This window comes from Oncorhynchus nerka, linkage group LG11 (genome assembly GCF_034236695.1).
Source record: "Oncorhynchus nerka isolate Pitt River linkage group LG11, Oner_Uvic_2.0, whole genome shotgun sequence".
NCBI lineage: Eukaryota > Metazoa > Chordata > Actinopteri > Salmoniformes > Salmonidae > Oncorhynchus > Oncorhynchus nerka.
In genome coordinates, this window is record NC_088406.1 from 32922960 (window position 1) to 32939766 (window position 16807).

Consider the following 16807-nt stretch of genomic DNA (forward strand, 5'->3'; position numbering starts at 1 on the left):
TATAAATGTCTGAGTAAAACGGTGAGTAGTAGGTCATGGACCAGAGAATCGGGTGTTTGACTGACTAAGTTGCTAACATTGCTCCGTGGCTCGACGACTCATTGCGAGCTCACAGAACAGGGCTCCGGGCAGCCGAGCGGAAATGGAGGAAAACTCGCCTCCCTGCGGACCTGGCATCCTTTCACTCCCTCCTCTCTACATTTTCCTCTTCTGTCTCTGCTGCTAAAGCCACTTTCTACCACTCTAAATTCCAAGCATCTGCCTCTAACCCTAGGAAGCTCTTTGCCACCTTCTCCTCCCTCCTGAATCCTCCTCCCCCTCCCCCCCCCTCCTCCCTCTCTGCAGATGACTTCGTCAACCATTTTGAAAAGAAGGTCGACGACATCCGATCCTCGTTTGCTAAGTCAAACGACACCGCTGGTTCTGCTCACACTGCCCTACCCTGTGCTCTGACCTCTTTCTCCCCTCTCTCTCCAGATGAAATCTCGCGTCTTGTGACGGCCGGCCGCCCAACAACCTGCCCGCTTGACCCTATTCCCTCCTCTCTTCTCCAGACCATTTCCGGAGACCTTCTCCCTTACCTCACCTCGCTCATCAACTCATCCCTGACCGCTGGCTACGTCCCTTCTGTCTTCAAGAGAGCGAGAGTTGCACCCCTTCTGAAAAAACCTACACTCGATCCCTCCGATGTCAACAACTACAGACCAGTATCCCTTCTTTCTTTTCTCTCCAAAACTCTTGAACGTGCCGTCCTTGGCCAGCTCTCCCGCTATCTCTCTCAGAATGACCTTCTTGATCCAAATCAGTCAGGTTTCAAGACTAGTCATTCAACTGAGACTGCTCTTCTCTGTATCACGGAGGCCCTCCGCACTGCTAAAGCTAACTCTCTCTCCTCTGCTCTCATCCTTCTAGACCTATCGGCTGCCTTCGATACTGTGAACCATCAGATCCTCCTCTCCACCCTCTCCGAGTTGGGCATCTCCGGCGCGGCCCACGCTTGGATTGCGTCCTACCTGACAGGTCTCTCCTACCAGGTGGCGTGGCGAGAATCTGTCTCCTCACCACGCGCTCTCACCACTGGCGTCCCCAGGGCTCTGTTCTAGGCCCTCTCCTATTCTCGCTATACACCAAGTCACTTGGCTCAGTCATAACCTCACATGGTCTCTCCTATCATTGCTATGCAGACGACACACAATTAATCTTCTCCTTTCCCCTTCTGATGACCAGGTGGCGAATCGCATCTCTGCATGTCTGGCAGACATATCAGTGTGGATGACGGATCACCACCTCAAGCTGAACCTCGGCAAGACGGAGCTGCTCTTCCTCCCGGGGAAGGACTGCCCATTCCATGATCTCGCCATCACGGTTGACAACTCCATTGTGTCCTCCTCCCAGAGCGCTAAGAACCTTGGCGTGATCCTGGACAACACCCTGTCGTTCTCAACTAACATCAAGGCGGTGGCCCGTTCTTGTAGGTTCATGCTCTACAACATCCGCAGAGTACGACCCTGCCTCACACAGGAAGCAGCGCAGGTCCTAATCCAGGCACTTGTCATCTCCCGTCTGGATTACTGCAACTCGCTGTTGGCTGGGCTCCCTGCCTGTGCCATTAAACCCCTACAACTCATCCAGAACGCCGCAGCCCGTCTGGTGTTCAACCTTCCCAAGTTCTCTCACGTCACCCCGCTCCTCCGCTCTCTCCACTGGCTTCCAGTTGAAGCTCGCATCCGCTACAAGACCATGGTGCTTGCCTACGGAGCTGTGAGGGGAACGGCACCTCAGTACCTCCAGGCTCTGATCAGGCCCTACACCCAAACAAGGGCACTGCGTTCATCCACCTCTGGCCTGCTCGCCTCCCTACCACTGAGGAAGTACAGTTCCTGCGCAGCCCAGTCAAAACTGTTCGCTGCTCTGGCCCCCCAATGGTGGAACAAACTCCCTCACGACGCCAGGACAGCGGAGTCAATCACCACCTTCCGGAGACACCTGAAACCCCACCTCTTTCAGGAATACCTAGGATAGGATAAAGTAATCCTTCTCTTCTCCCCCTTAAAATATTTAGATGCACTATTGTAAAGTGGCTGTTCCACTGGATGTCTTAAGGTGAACGCACCAATTTGTAAGTCGCTCTGGATAAGAGCGTCTGCTAAATGACTTAAATGTAAATGTAATGTAAATGTAACAGACAGTTGCTAAATGACTGTCTATAAGGTGAAGTAACACCATTACAACATGCAGATGTTGGATGATGAAGTCAGTAGGCAACAAGCAGTCATTACTAAACCCCTTTGTCTCACTGACTCCTCCAGTAGACTAGTTTAGTGAACTGGGCAGGGTTCCAGAGGACAACTGATTCTGATGGCAGGTGGGACATCCGTTGCCCTCCAAAAAGTCCAGTCACATCCAGCTGTGAAAGTGGATAAAGTGGCTGCCATTTGACTCAATCTGGATGAAAGTATCTGCAAAGCAAACCATATCACTTAACCATGGAACCACATCACTTAACCATGTAACTACATCACTTAACCATGGAACCACATCACTTAACCATGGAACCACATCACTTAACCATGGAACCACATCACTTAACCACGGAACCACATCACTTAACCATGGAACCACATCACCTAACCATGGAACCACATCACTTAACCATGGAACCACATCACCTAACCATGGAACCACATCACTTAACCATGGAACCACATCACTTAACCATGGAACCACATCACTTAACCATGGCTGATGGGGAGTGACTGCAGCATGACTGTTGATGCATGGAGGGCAGAGCAAACAGATGTTGATGAGTCTCACCCATTTACTTGCTCCAATGAGATAAGTTATGAGACAATCTGATGACCTGGCATTCTTGAGTATTTATCAGATTAGTTGAATACGGTATTCCCACTTACCCAGCCAGCCCTACTCTCCTCTCCTCTGGCAGCATCTGTACATCTATTGATCGGCTGAGTCTCTCGTTCAGAAAGCTGGATCTGTACAGATTATCGATTAGTAATTCTCTCCCTCACAGAAAGCTGAGGGCCTTCTGTCCTCCACATTGATCAACAGTTATCTAGTCTTAGAGCTGAGGATGCTTCTCAGCTGTTGTCATGGTTTCTGAATAGTTCCACCTCCTCTCTGTGAGGCTAGTTAAATAAACTGCATGGAAGCTGTGAAGTTTCCAAGAACATTTGTTCTTGTTAAAATATAAACATTTACGCCTGCAACTAGCTACTATTTACCTTTTCGGAAACTCTGGACATGACTCTGTAAGTTTAACTTCTGAATGACTACATCCCTCTAAGACAAAAAATCCAAAGGACACTGGTAATACATGGACAGTGAATGGTGGGCAGATACATGTCTCTCGATAAGCTCTGTTCTATATAGGGCTGTCCCCGACAAAAAAAAAATCTTGGTCGACTGAAATAAGGTTGTAATGTAACAAAATGTGGAAAAAGTCAAGGGGTCTGAAAACCCTCCCTATGTGTTTTAATAAAATCAACTATATATGCATTGAGCTTGTTTGAGGCTTTACGCTCAATGTTTGATGAAATAAGACACAAATAACTCAAGAGGGAACCAGACATCAAGATAACCAGAAGAAAAACCTGTCCTGAAAAACCTAACCTGTCCTCTCCATCCTCTTCCCACTCCTACTGGCTTTCGTAGATTCTGCCGTTACTCTCCTGAAGTTGCCAGTAATAGGCTACATGAGGAGTCGGCAAACTTTCTCATGTGGAATGTCAATTTACCTTACAATTTCTACCAATCTGCGTGCCAGTTATGGTTTTCATATGCACATTTACGTGGAACAGTTTCATTTCAATTAGAATAACGTCTTCATATCTCAAAATCATGTGGTTAATCAAAATTCTATCCAAATCTAAATGAAAATGATACAAACATAAACCTAACTTCTATTGCCATTACCAACTATGTAAAAATAGCCTATAAAGCCAACAAATAAAAACATTACAGCCTGCAGGTAGAAAATATCCTAATAAAAATAAATATCCTATAAATCACATTGGCTACGCATGGCCTGTCTACAATGAAGTTGAAACATTGTATCAACTATTAACTTGGGTCTAGCCTGAAGCTCCTTGCAACATTGTAGAAAATATTTTGGGCCCTGCCAGTGAGCTCGGGACAGACACAGCTGTAGGCTATTTGAGCAAGGGATAAGAAGTAATCAGGTACGCCTATTTTATGTTGTTTCCACTGGATCAGAGCATGACATTTCTTCCTTTCACGGTGAGTGGTTATCGAAAGGGAGAGAGCTAGAAAGATTTTTCAAATACATTGAGGAATTATTGTCATTCTCAATGGACGTAAAAACAGACTTTGTTCATTTGCTGTTTGAGGTGAAGAAAACATTACTTTGAGAAGCTCCAGCTCATTAGTGGTAGTGCATTAAGCCAATCAGAAATATTACCAGATCCTCAAATGGGCACATTTATAAGGCTACATTTACACGCAGGCCAGGTAGTATATAGTTCTACTTCCATACGTAATCAGGTATGCGTCCTTACTCAACATTGACAGGAGCGCTCCAAACAAAATACAATGACTATATTGACAAAACTCATAAATGGAATGAAATAAAACAAACTTGTTTCCCACAATTGTAGCATAGCTTGTGCGCTCTCCAAACAACGTGTCCACTCCAACATTGAGAACGGTAAAAGACTGGAATAATAATATATTGAATGCATTAATAGACATTACCGTAACCAAACAAACTTGTAGATTCTAAAATATAGGAATTAACAGTAAATATACTACTGGTGATATATGTAATGGGGAATTGATAGAGACTAACAATCAAATGCAAACAATTCACACAATGAAGTTATGAAACAATGATTGTGCACAAATTAGGGGGAGAGAGCACATTCTGGAGAGAGACATGCATTGTACATCTTAGCCACACTCCCATTCTGCTTGGACTGTGCCATCCCAGTGGCCTCCGCAATGGATTAGTCTCGGCCTCCGCAATGGATTAGTTCACTTAGATGGAACGTGAATAACACAGGTGTCTTGTGTGCCATAAAAAATATATACAGTTGAAGTCGGAAGTTTACATACACTTAGGTTGGAATCATTAAAACTTGTTTTTCAACCACTCCACAAATTTCTTATTAACAAACTATAGTTTTGGCAAGTCGGTTAGGACATCCACTTTGTGCTTTATGTTATAATGCTTGTATTGCATTATAATGGTTGTTTTATTCGACAGAATAGAATATTCCGTTAACTATTGTTTGTGTGTTCTACTGAGGAGGGCCTCTATGAGATAGCACTGACAGAGGAGATTTACGATGTCTTTGGGTGATAAAACCTAAAGAGCCTTCCAGATAACATGAGGTAATGATTTTGTGCTACACCGTACCAGGGTGAGACGGTTCCAGTTTGGAGTAGGAGGACCAGACACGGGTCTTTACAATGAAAACTGTTGACACAGCAGTTGCTGTCTGCTATGTATTATAGACCTTTCATTCAAATCTTAACCTTGTGACCATTTTATGTATCTGTTGTTCGTCATGTAGGTTGAGAGGGGTGTATCTTGGCTATAAAAGATCTTTGTACCACTTTCAATGGTTCATTAGAAATGGCACATCATTGAAAGTCAGTGCTATTGCAAAGCTCTTATTATTAAAGATGTAGTTTAAGTATAACTCTGACTAGTGTGTGAAGTTTGTCTCTCTCCTCATTTTGTAATACAGAAATTAACCACCACACTTCTGATAGGCTATTTGACACCATTTGAGTCAATTGGAGGTGGTCCTGTGGATGTATTTCAAGGCCTACCTTCAAACTCAGTGCCTCTTTGCTTGACATTATGGGAAAATCTCCACAAGTCTGGTTCATCCTTGGGAGCAATTTCCAAACGCCTGAAGTACCACGTTCATCTGTACAAACAATAGTACGCAAGTATAAACACCATGGGACCACACAGCCATCATACCACTGAGGAAGGAGACGCGTTCTGTCTCCCACAGATGAACGTACTTTGGTGTGAAAAGTGCAAATCAATCCCAGAACAACAGAAAATGACCTTGTGAAGATGCTGGAGGAAACAGGTACAAAAGTATCTATATCCACAGTTAAACGAGTCCTATATTGACATAACCTGAAAGGCCGCTCAGCAAGGAAGAAGCCACTGCTCCAAAACCGCCAATAAAAAGCCAGACTACGGTTTGCAACTGCACATGGGGACAAAGATCGTACTTTTTGGAGAAATGTCCTCTGGTCTGATGAAACAAAAATAGAACTGTTTGGCCATAATGACTATCGTTATGTTTGGAGGAAAAAGGGGGAGGCTTGCAAGCCGAAGAACACCATCCCAACCATGAAGCACGGGGGTGGCAGCATCATGTTGTGGGGGTGCTTTGCTGCAGGTGGGACTTCATGAGGGAGGAAAATTATGTGGATACATTGAAGCAACATCTCAAAACATCCGTCAGGAAGTTAAAGCTTAGTCGCAAATGGGACTTCCAAATGGACAATGACCCCAAGCATACTTCCAAAGTTGTGGCAAAATGTCTTAAGTACAACAAAGTCATGGTATTGGGAGTGGCCATCACAAAGCCCTGACCTCAATCCAATAGAAAGTTTGTGGGCAGAACTGAAAGTGTGCGAGCAAGGAGGCCTACAAACCTGACTCAGTTACACCAGCTCTGTCAGAAGAAATGGGACAAAATGTACCCAACTTATTGTGGGAAGCTTGTGGAAGGCTATCCGAAATGTTTGACCCAATATAAACAATTTAAAGGCAATGGTACCAAATACTAATTGAGTGTATGTAACCTTCTGACCCACTGGGAATGTGATGAAAGAAATAAAAGCTGAAATAAATAATTATCTCAACTATTATTCTGACATTTCACATTCTTAAAATAAAGTGGTGATCCTAACTGACCTAAAACAGGAAATTTTTCCTTGGATTAAATGTCAGGAATTGTGAAAAACTGAGTTTAAATGTATTTTGCTTAGGTGCATGTAAACTTCTTACTTCAGCTGTATATATACTGTACAGTACCAGCCAAAAGGCACATGAAGCTGGTTGAGAGAATGCCAAGAGTGTGCAAAGCTGTCATCAAGGCAAAGGGTGGCTACTTTGAAGAATCTCCCATATAAAATATATTTTGATTTGTTTAACACTTTTTTGGTTACTACATGATTCCATATGTGTTATTTCATAGTTTTGATGTCTTCACTATTATTCTACAACGTAGAAAATAGTACAAAAAAAATGAAAACAATGGAATGAGTAGGTGTCCAAACTTTTCACTCGTACTATATATATTTATGCTACTGCTTGACAAAAGAAATCTTGGTCGACCAACAGTCTATCGACCAAACAATTGACTAGTCGAATAATTGGGGTCCTAGTTCTGTATATGCTAGGGACTGTACGTCTGTGCGATGTCTGTTGATAGAGTATGTTGTGTTCTGCAGTAAAACTGTCCCATGTTTCCATTTACGAGGTGCTGTGCTGTGAGCCAGTGACTGGTCCACAGTCTCTCTTAATGGCATGCTGTGACTGCTCCATGAGGCATACTAATGTGCACTCTATGCTCTCCAAAACAACAACATTGCTTCTTAATTTTCTCATTGCGGAAATGATTCGCACAGCCACAGCCAGGCAATGTAGACAATGCAGTGAGGACCCTCAGATCCAGGGCCCAGAGAGAACAATGTCATATTCATACCAGCAGAAACCACTCCTCCTCCTCATTATCACAGCACTGGCATAAATGAAGCACTTTGTCCACTCACTCATCAAAGGGCCCGCCACCAGTCCTTTACTGCTATTTGACTGTTTATTACACTTTAGTTCAACAGCCAATGTCGTTGTTTCGATACTATTTTCAGCATTCTTCATTCACTGACAATTCACAGTACTTTATAGTGAAAATTCCGTTGACAAAAAGGTGGGAGGTCTGATTTGTATTCCATCCAAAAATAACTCTAAAGTGAATAGGATGTCAACAATTCCCCTCTCCCTGCCCTTTGACCTTGGCATTACACGTTTATTTAGCAAAAAGCTATTTTACAGAGACAGAAAATAGTTGTATTGTGTTCCCCTGCCGAAGGCTTGAAGGATGGGCTATGTATTAGTCTGAAATGACTCCTAGGATGCATCCCAAATGGAACCCTATTCTCTATATTGTGCATTACCTTTGGCCCCCTATTCTCTATACAGCACACTACTTTTGAAAAGTAGTGCAATATAAAGGGAATAGGGTGCCATTTGGGATGCATACTAGGAGCCTTGAAAGGCTATACAAGGTCAGTGATGGAGAGACATTCTGTAGGCACCACCAGGCGTAGCCAATGGCCATCCCTTCTGACCAAATGATCTCTCACGCCTCTATAGCTGCATGCCTTCACCCAGTATGACTTCAAGACCAACACAACAGTGGAACCTCAACGAGACTGCTAATTACACTGCAGCTAGATTCCCTGCTTCCCTTCACATTTTAACAGACGGGCTTATCCAGAGCAACTAATGTTAAGTGCCTTGCTTAAGGGTACATCAACAGATTTTTCACCTAGTCGGCCCGGGATATCAAACCAGCAACCTTTCGGTTAAGAGCTTTGGGCTCTTAACCACTAGGCTACCTGCCGCCATGTACAGAGGAGCAGTCAGAAAGAGCTCACTGAAAAACGTGTGTGGACACTGGGTAGCTCTGTCTGAAGAGCTACCCACCCAGCTTGAAATGTATTGTCTTACATCAGATAGTAGTGACTAGCAAAACTGCAGTAGCTGATTTTCTTATGGATGTCAACGGTGGCTACCGGATCTTCTCTCTTTCTAAAGTTGTACTGAGAAGAACTACAACGTCTCAGCCTTCCCTTCCCTAACTAAGAGTAACATCGGTTGCTGCCACCACATAAAGTAATGCCCTGCATTATCTAGCAATTAGGGGGAGGTTTATTAAGCAGAATCTAATGTAAATTTAATGAGCTATAAATTCAATTTCTTTAAATAGACGAGTATATTATTGTTACAAATGATGTAGTGAGCCAAATGTACAGGCAGTGAAATATTTCACGAGCTGGCACATATCAATGGGCCATTACCTTCGGTGTCAAATGTAACTTGAAACAGGATAACTGCATTTCACCGCAGGTTGTGAGAACTGTGCAATTTTCCAACCACAGTGCCCACATGATATCAATGGTCCTGTGTTTACTACTTATCATTCAAATCTGCTATGAGCATATAGAACAAGTGAAGTGGACAGGATCAGTATCCTGGCCCTACAGTCAACAACACTGTTAAAGCGCTGTATACAGTATACGTGAATAACACAGGAGATATTCTAGTAGATGCCAGTTCAGTTACCAAGGCCTGTGAAGGATGAGGGTGATGACTCCGTACAGAGACAGAATACAGTACAGCAGCCCTGAATCACTCTGTTTCAAAGCCAAACCCTTCAACAGCATCTTCAATCACCATCCATTTCACACATAGAAAACTGTATGACAAACAAAAGCACAATAACAAGCATACGTTTACTTTGTTTATCAGAGAAACACACCAAAATCAGTACAGGCCTACTTAAGGCTCCATGACCGCTTCTATTGATCCATTTCACCATCATTCAGCACTGATGAATGAGGTGGAGCTGACAATAAAGAAGCATTATGCAACCGTCTGAAATACCATGATCAGATCACAGCTGATATGTATTATAATAGAATAACCTCCTGGAGAGATAGAGGGACCCCTTGGAGATAGAGGACCCCTGGAGATAGAGGACCCCATGGAGAGATAGAGGACCCCCTGGAGAGACACAGGAAACTCCTGGAGAGATAGAGGAAAACCATGGAGAGATATAGGAAACCCCTGGAGAGATAGAGGAACCCTTGAGATAGAGGAACCCCATGGAGATAAATTACCCCTGGAGAGATAGAGGAACTCCTTGGAGAGATAGAGGTGCCCCCTGGAGATAGAGGAACCCCATGGAGATAAAGGACCCCTGGACAGACAGAGGAACTCCTTGGGGTGATATAGGTACCCCCTGGAGATAGAGGAACCCCATGGAGATAAAGGACCCCTGGTCAGATAGTGGAACTCCCTGGAGAGACAGATAAACCCCCTGGAAAGACAGAGGAACTCCATGGAGAGATAGAGGAACTCCCTGGAGAGACAAAGGAACCCCATGGAGAAACATAAGCACCCCCTGGAGGGATAGAGGACCTCCCTGGAGAGATAAAGTAACTCCCTGGAGAGACAGTGGAACTCCCTGGAGAGACAGAGGGACCCCCTGTAGGGAAATAGGAAACTCCTGTGAAGTGGACAGGATCAGTATCCTGGCCCTACAGTCAACAACACTGTTAAAGCGCTGTATACAGTATACGTGAAGAACACATGACAAGATATTCTAGTAGATGCCAGTTCAGTTACCAAGGCCTGTGATGGATGAGGGTGATGACTCAGTACAGAGACAGAATACAGTACAGCAGCCCTGAATCACTCTGTTTCAAAGCCAAACCCTTCAACAGCATCTTCAATCACCATCCATTTCACACATAGAAAACTGTATGACAAACAAAAGCACAATAACAAGCATACGTTTACTTTGTTTATCAGAGAAACACACCAAAAGCAGTACAGGCCTACTTAAGGATCCATGACCGCTTCTATTGATCCATTTCACCATCATTCAGCACTGATGAATGAGGTGGAGCTGACAATAGAGGAGCATTATGCAACCGTCTCAATTACGATGATCAGATCACAGCTGACATGTATTATAATAGAGGAACCTCCTGGAGAGATAGAGGATCCCCCTGGAGATAGAGGGCCCCCCTGGAGAGATAGAGGAACCCCCTGGAGAGACAGAGGAACCCCCTGCAGAGAAATATGAAACTCCTGGAGAGACAGAGGGACCCCCTGGAGTGATAGAGGAACCCCCTGGAGAGATATAGGAAATCCCTGGAGAGATAGAGGTACCCCTTGAGAGACATAGGGACCCCTGGAGAGACAGAGGAACATCCTGGAGAAATAGAGGGACACCCTGGAGAGATAGAGGAACCCCATGGAGAGACAGAGGAACTCCCTGGAGAGATAGAGGAACTCCCTGGAGAGATGGAGGGACACCCTGGAGAGACAGAGGAACCCCCTGGAGAGACAGAGGAACTCACTGGAGAGAGATAAAGGAACCCCCTGGAGAGATACACTATTTACAAGATGCTTTCAAAATGATTTTAAATCTTTATTTTTGTATCGCTCCATATCAGCTATCTGAGCAGCTTACCAATCGCTGCAGCTGTACACAGCCCATCTGTAACTAGCCCATCCAACTACCTACCTCATCCCCATATTGTTTTTTAGGGATGAAGTAGCTCTTTTTGCGCACCAGTATTTCTACTTGGACATCATCATCTGCACATCTATCACTCCAGTGTTAATTTGCTAAATTGTAATTACTTCGCTACTATGGACTATTTATTTCCTTACCTCCTTACTCCATTTGCACACACTGTATATATATTTTTCTATTGTGTTATTGACTGCACTTTGTTTATTCCATGCGTAACTCTGTGTTGTTGTTTGTCACACTGCTTTGCTTTATCTAGGCCAGGTCGCATTGTAAATGAGAACTTGTTCTCAACTGACCTACCTGGTTAATTAAATAAAGGTGAAATATATATATATTTTTAAATTAAAAAACTTTCCTTTCAGATATTAACCAACCAGGCTTGATGTCAAATAAATGCCAAGCCTAGTCCAGCTAAGCAAGATCTTGTTAGACTTTGTGTCACAACTTCCGCCGAAGTCGGTCCCTCTCCTTGTTCGGGCGGCGTTCGACGTCACCGGCTTTCTTGCTACCACCGATCCACTTTTCATTTTCCATTTGTTTTGTCTTTGTTTCACACACCTGTTCATTATTTAACCCTCTGTTCCCCACATGGTTTTTGTGAGTGATTGTTTGTTGTATTGTGGTCCGTATTGTGTGGCCGTGTATATTACGTGTATATACTTTGATTTTTGAGTAAAAGTGTTGCTATTACTCATATCTGCTGTCCTGCGCCTGACTCATCTCACCAGCTACACACAGACGACCTTACACTTCGCCCTTCTCTTTGGTGTTCTACTCTCACTATAAAGGCATACAGTTCCTTCAGAAACTATTCAGACCCCTTGACTTTTTTCACATTTTGCATTTTGTTATGTTACAGCTTCATTCTAAAGTGGATTAAATATAGTTATTTTTTCTCAGCAATCTACACACAATGCCCCATAAAGACAAAGCAAAAACAGGTTTAACAATTTTTGAAAATGTATGACAAATAAAAAATAGAAATACCTTATTTACATAAGTATTCAGACCCTTTGCGTTGAGACTAAAATTTGATCATCCTTGAGATGTTTCTAAAACTTGATTGGAGTCCACATGTGGTAAATTCAATTGATTGGAAATGATTTGGAAAGGCACACCCCTGTCTATAAAAGTTCCCACAGTTTACAGTGCATGTCAGAGCAAAACCCAAGCCATGAGGTCCAAGGAATTGTCCAAAGAGCTCCGAGACAGGATTGTGTCGAGGCACAGATCTGAGGAAGGGTACCAAAAAAATTCTGCAGCATTGAAGGTCCCCAAGAATACAACAGCCTCGGCCAAACTGACCAATCGGAGGAGAAGGGCCTTGGATAGGGAGAGTGTTCAGACAGAAGCCACTCCTCAGTAAAAGGCATATGCCAGCCCTCTGGAGTTTGCCAAAGGCACACAAAGACTCTCAGAACACGAGAAACAAGATTCTCTGGTCTGATGAAACCAAGATTGAACTCTTTGGCCTGAATTCCAAGCATCACGTCTGGAGGAAACTTGGCACCATCCCTACGGTGAAGCATGGTGGTGGCAGCATCATGCTGTGGGGATGTCTTTCAGAAGCAAGGACTGGGAGACTCGTCTGAATCGAGGCAAAGATGAGCGGAGCAAAGTACAGAGAGATCCTTGATGAAAACCTACCCCAGAGCGCTCAGGATCTCAGACTCGGGTGAAGGTTCACCTTCCAACAGGACAACGACCCTAAGCATATAGGCAAAACAATGCAGGGGTATTTCAGGACAAGTCTCTGAATGTCCTTGAGTGACCCAGCCAGAGCCCGGACTTGAACTCGATCAAACATCTCTGGAGAGACCTGAAAATAGCTGTGCAGCAACGCTCCCATCCAACCTGACAGAGTTTGAGATGATCTCAAGAGAAGAAACTCTCCAAACACAGGTGTGCCAAGCTTGTAGCGTCATACGCAATAAGATTTTATACTGTAGTCGCTGCCAAAGGTGCTTCACCAAAGCACTGAGTAAACGGTATGAATACTTTTTTTTATAAATTAGCAACAATTTCAAAAAAACTATTTTTGATTTTTCATTATGGGGTATGTTGTGTAGATTGCTGAGTTTTTTTCTATCAATTTTAGAATAATGCTGTAACGTAACAAAATGTGGTAACAAAATGTGGTCAAGGGGTCTGAACACTTTCCTAAGGCACTGTATCTAAATGGTATCCTACCAAGCCTGGTCAACTTTGTTCCTAACAATATGTGGGAGTTGTTGCAGCTGTACAGTGTTTCTAGGTCAGCAAACCTCTTGTTCTCCTCTCCCTGCATTTATTTATGCAACAAAAATCAAATAAATGAAAGATCTGCATCCATAGGTCTTTCTTGGCTTGGAATTTTTCTTCCCCACAAAAAATGCAATAATCTTCTAATCTTGCACCACTTAGGATATTGTATTGGCAGGGTAGCCTAGTGGTAACCGAAAGGTTGCAAGTTCAAATCCCCGAGCTGACAAGGTACAAATCTGTCATTCTGCCCCTGAACAGGCAGTTAACACACTGTTCCTAGGCCGTCATTGAAAAAAATAAATCTTAACTGACTTGCCTAGTTAAATAAAGGTAAAATACAAAAATAAAAATTGGAAGCTATTGTGTATTCTGCATGCATTCTGGCATTTAACCCAGAGAGAGATGAATTAAATTATGGTGACAAGAGGGTGAAGCTCTAAAATACGGTGAATGGTAATCAATCACTACTCAATGCAGACTACACTCCATTCAACAGTCCTCCATTGAAAACCTGTAGTTTCCCATGTTACCTCAGTACACATGTACAGTACCTTTAGAAAGTACTCACACTCCTTGACTTTTTCCACATTTTGTTGTGTTATAGCCTGAATTTAAAATGTATTACATTTAGATTTGTTTTCACTGGCCTAAACACAATACCCTATAATGTCAAAGTGTTTTTTTTTTAGTATTCAACCCCTTTGTTATAGCAAGCCTAAATAAGTTCAGGATTGAAAATGTGCCTAACAAGTCACATAATAAGTTCCATGGACTCCCAAGGTCCTTCCTAACTTAGTTGCCGGAGAGGAAGGAAACCGCTCAGGGATTTCACCATGAGGCCAATGATGACTTTAAAACAGTTACAGAGTTTAATGGCTGTGATAGGAGACAACTGAGGATGGATCAATAACATTGTAGTTACAACACTAATCAAAATGACAGAGTGAAAAAAGGAAGCCTGTACAGAATAAAAATACAAAATAAACATACATCCTGTTTGCAACACACCATTAAAGTAACACTGCAAAACAAATGTGGCAATGCAATTCACATTTTGTCCTGAATACAAAGTGCTATGTTAGGGGCAAATCCATACTTGTAATCGTTAAGGAATGTGGAGTTTTTCAGGATAAAAAATAAATGGAATGGAGCTAAGCACAGGCAAAATCCCAGAGGAAAACCTGGTTCAGTCTGCTTTCCACTGGACATTGGGAGATTAATTCACCTTTCAGCAGGACAAGAACCTAAAACACATAGCCAAATATACACTGGAGTTGCTTACCAAGAAGACTTAAATCTACTTAAAAATCTATGACAAGACCTGAAAATGGTTCTCTGGCAATGATCAACAACCAATATGATAGAGCTTGAAGGATTTTGAAAAGAATCATGGGCAAATGTTGCACAATTCGGGTGTGGAAAGCTCTTAGAGACGTACCCAGAAACACAGCTGTAATCGCTGCTAAAGCTGTTTACACAAAGTGTTGACTCAGGGGTGTGAATACCTCTGTAAATTAGATATGTCATTTCCAATACATTTGCCAAAAATGTCAAAAACATGTTTTCGCTTTGTCATTATGGGGTATTGTGTGTAGATGGGTGAGAACACAGGCTGTACCACAACAAAATGTGGAATAAGTATGAATAATTTCTGTAGGCACTGTATTTCTTTAGACATTTCGCTTTATTTTTGATAGGCTTCTGAGCAACAAACGGTGTAATCCTGTATAGACCCCCCCACCCCCCAAACATCCATCCACACACACACACACACACACACACACACACAGAAAGACCTGTTGATTTTGCATTGCGAGATTTAAAGGCTACATATGAGCAACATAACAGACCTGTAAAGAATGTTATACTCATCTTTAAAAAAAATAATGTATCTTACAAATTGACTGCTTATTAGCGGCAAACCATGAGGCGAAAAAACTCAATTTTAGGCTACTGTCCACACTACAACACTAGCGTAAATTAAATGATTGTGAAAAGATCTTTGGCTACAGTGTCTGAGGCTGACTATATGAAATTATACTGGCGTGGTTCTGGACGTCATTTACCTTGTAGAATAGTGCATGCACCGTATCAGCATATCAGTCTATGTAGCCTACAACTAACATGAACAGTCAGGCAGGTCATACATTCCTTGCAATCCGACAACTCAAGAGATTTCTGGGTCCATCAGTATCCTGTTCGCCGGAAATAATACGTAGACAAGCTCTAACTGTGAACCTGTATAATAGGATAATAGTAAGGAGGTATGTTGTGGGTAGGAGCCAATGCGCCCGAAACCTATTCACCGCAGCGGTGACATGAGTGCAGTTTACTGTATGTAGCTGCATTGCGTGTTTTTCAGCGCACTAAAGTACTAGAGTATAATAGGCATTCGAGTTATTAAACATAAATATTAGCCACTGTGAGCATTTGCAATACATTTACCCTGACCACTCTGTTTATGTTACACCGAGGAAACTTCCACTGACAATTATGTGGAACATAGAAGTTACAGTGGTAGCTTGACGTTACACTGTAGCCTATGCTTTTTTTAATGAATGAAAATAGTAGGCTATTTGTTGATAATCTCATTTACTAATTTTTACCACTTTTGAGGTGCAACATAGCCTACATAACAGGCTACTTTTAGAATATAAAAAGGACTGACATGCTATCCAAAGGTCCCCCAAAAACAATGGCATGTTGTTTTGTATATAGGGACACGGGTTACAGCAGAGACTACATAGAAAACGGTGCAAGTTGAAGTCAGATCAAAAGAAGCGAAGTGAAGATGCTGAGATTCAAAGAGAAGCTCATCGCGCATCGCGCACCAACCATTTCAACTTTTACGTATGTTCTTTCACTCCATGAGCTCAAACATTTTTGATACACATGCATCATGAGTAAGTAATCCTACCTTTTAGAAGAAACGCTGCTGAAATCACGAAAACAGAGAGAGAAATAGTGAGAGATCCGTTTCCCGTGATCGCCATGTTGGACAGCTGCTCGAGACTGGCGGCACTAAATCACCTAGAGACAGCCATCGGATGCGAGAGGAGGGAGGGCGCAAATAGGGACTCATCTATCAAATAACACTGCGTGATTTTTAGAGTTACTTACATTATGTTTTGCATAATTCCACCCATAGTTCAGTATTTGGGATGTGTGATTTGTGGCAAATGTCAAGTTTAGGCTAAAATAAATATTAAAACATGCTTATA

General features: G+C 42.8%; 1 protein-coding gene across 2 annotated transcripts in view; it reads right to left on the reverse strand.

Annotated features, from left to right (window-relative positions):
* The window catches only part of LOC115136716 (cell adhesion molecule 1-like), a 206329-nt gene extending 189724 nt beyond the window's left edge, over positions 1-16605 (reverse strand). For both annotated transcript variants that reach the window (XM_029672426.2, XM_029672425.2), the window contains exon 1: positions 16504-16605. In XM_029672426.2, the coding sequence (XP_029528286.1) occupies positions 16504-16579 (76 nt within the window). In that variant the 5' untranslated portion in view covers positions 16580-16605. The remainder of the gene's footprint in view (positions 1-16503) is intronic.
* Between the last annotated feature and the right edge of the window lie 202 nt (positions 16606-16807).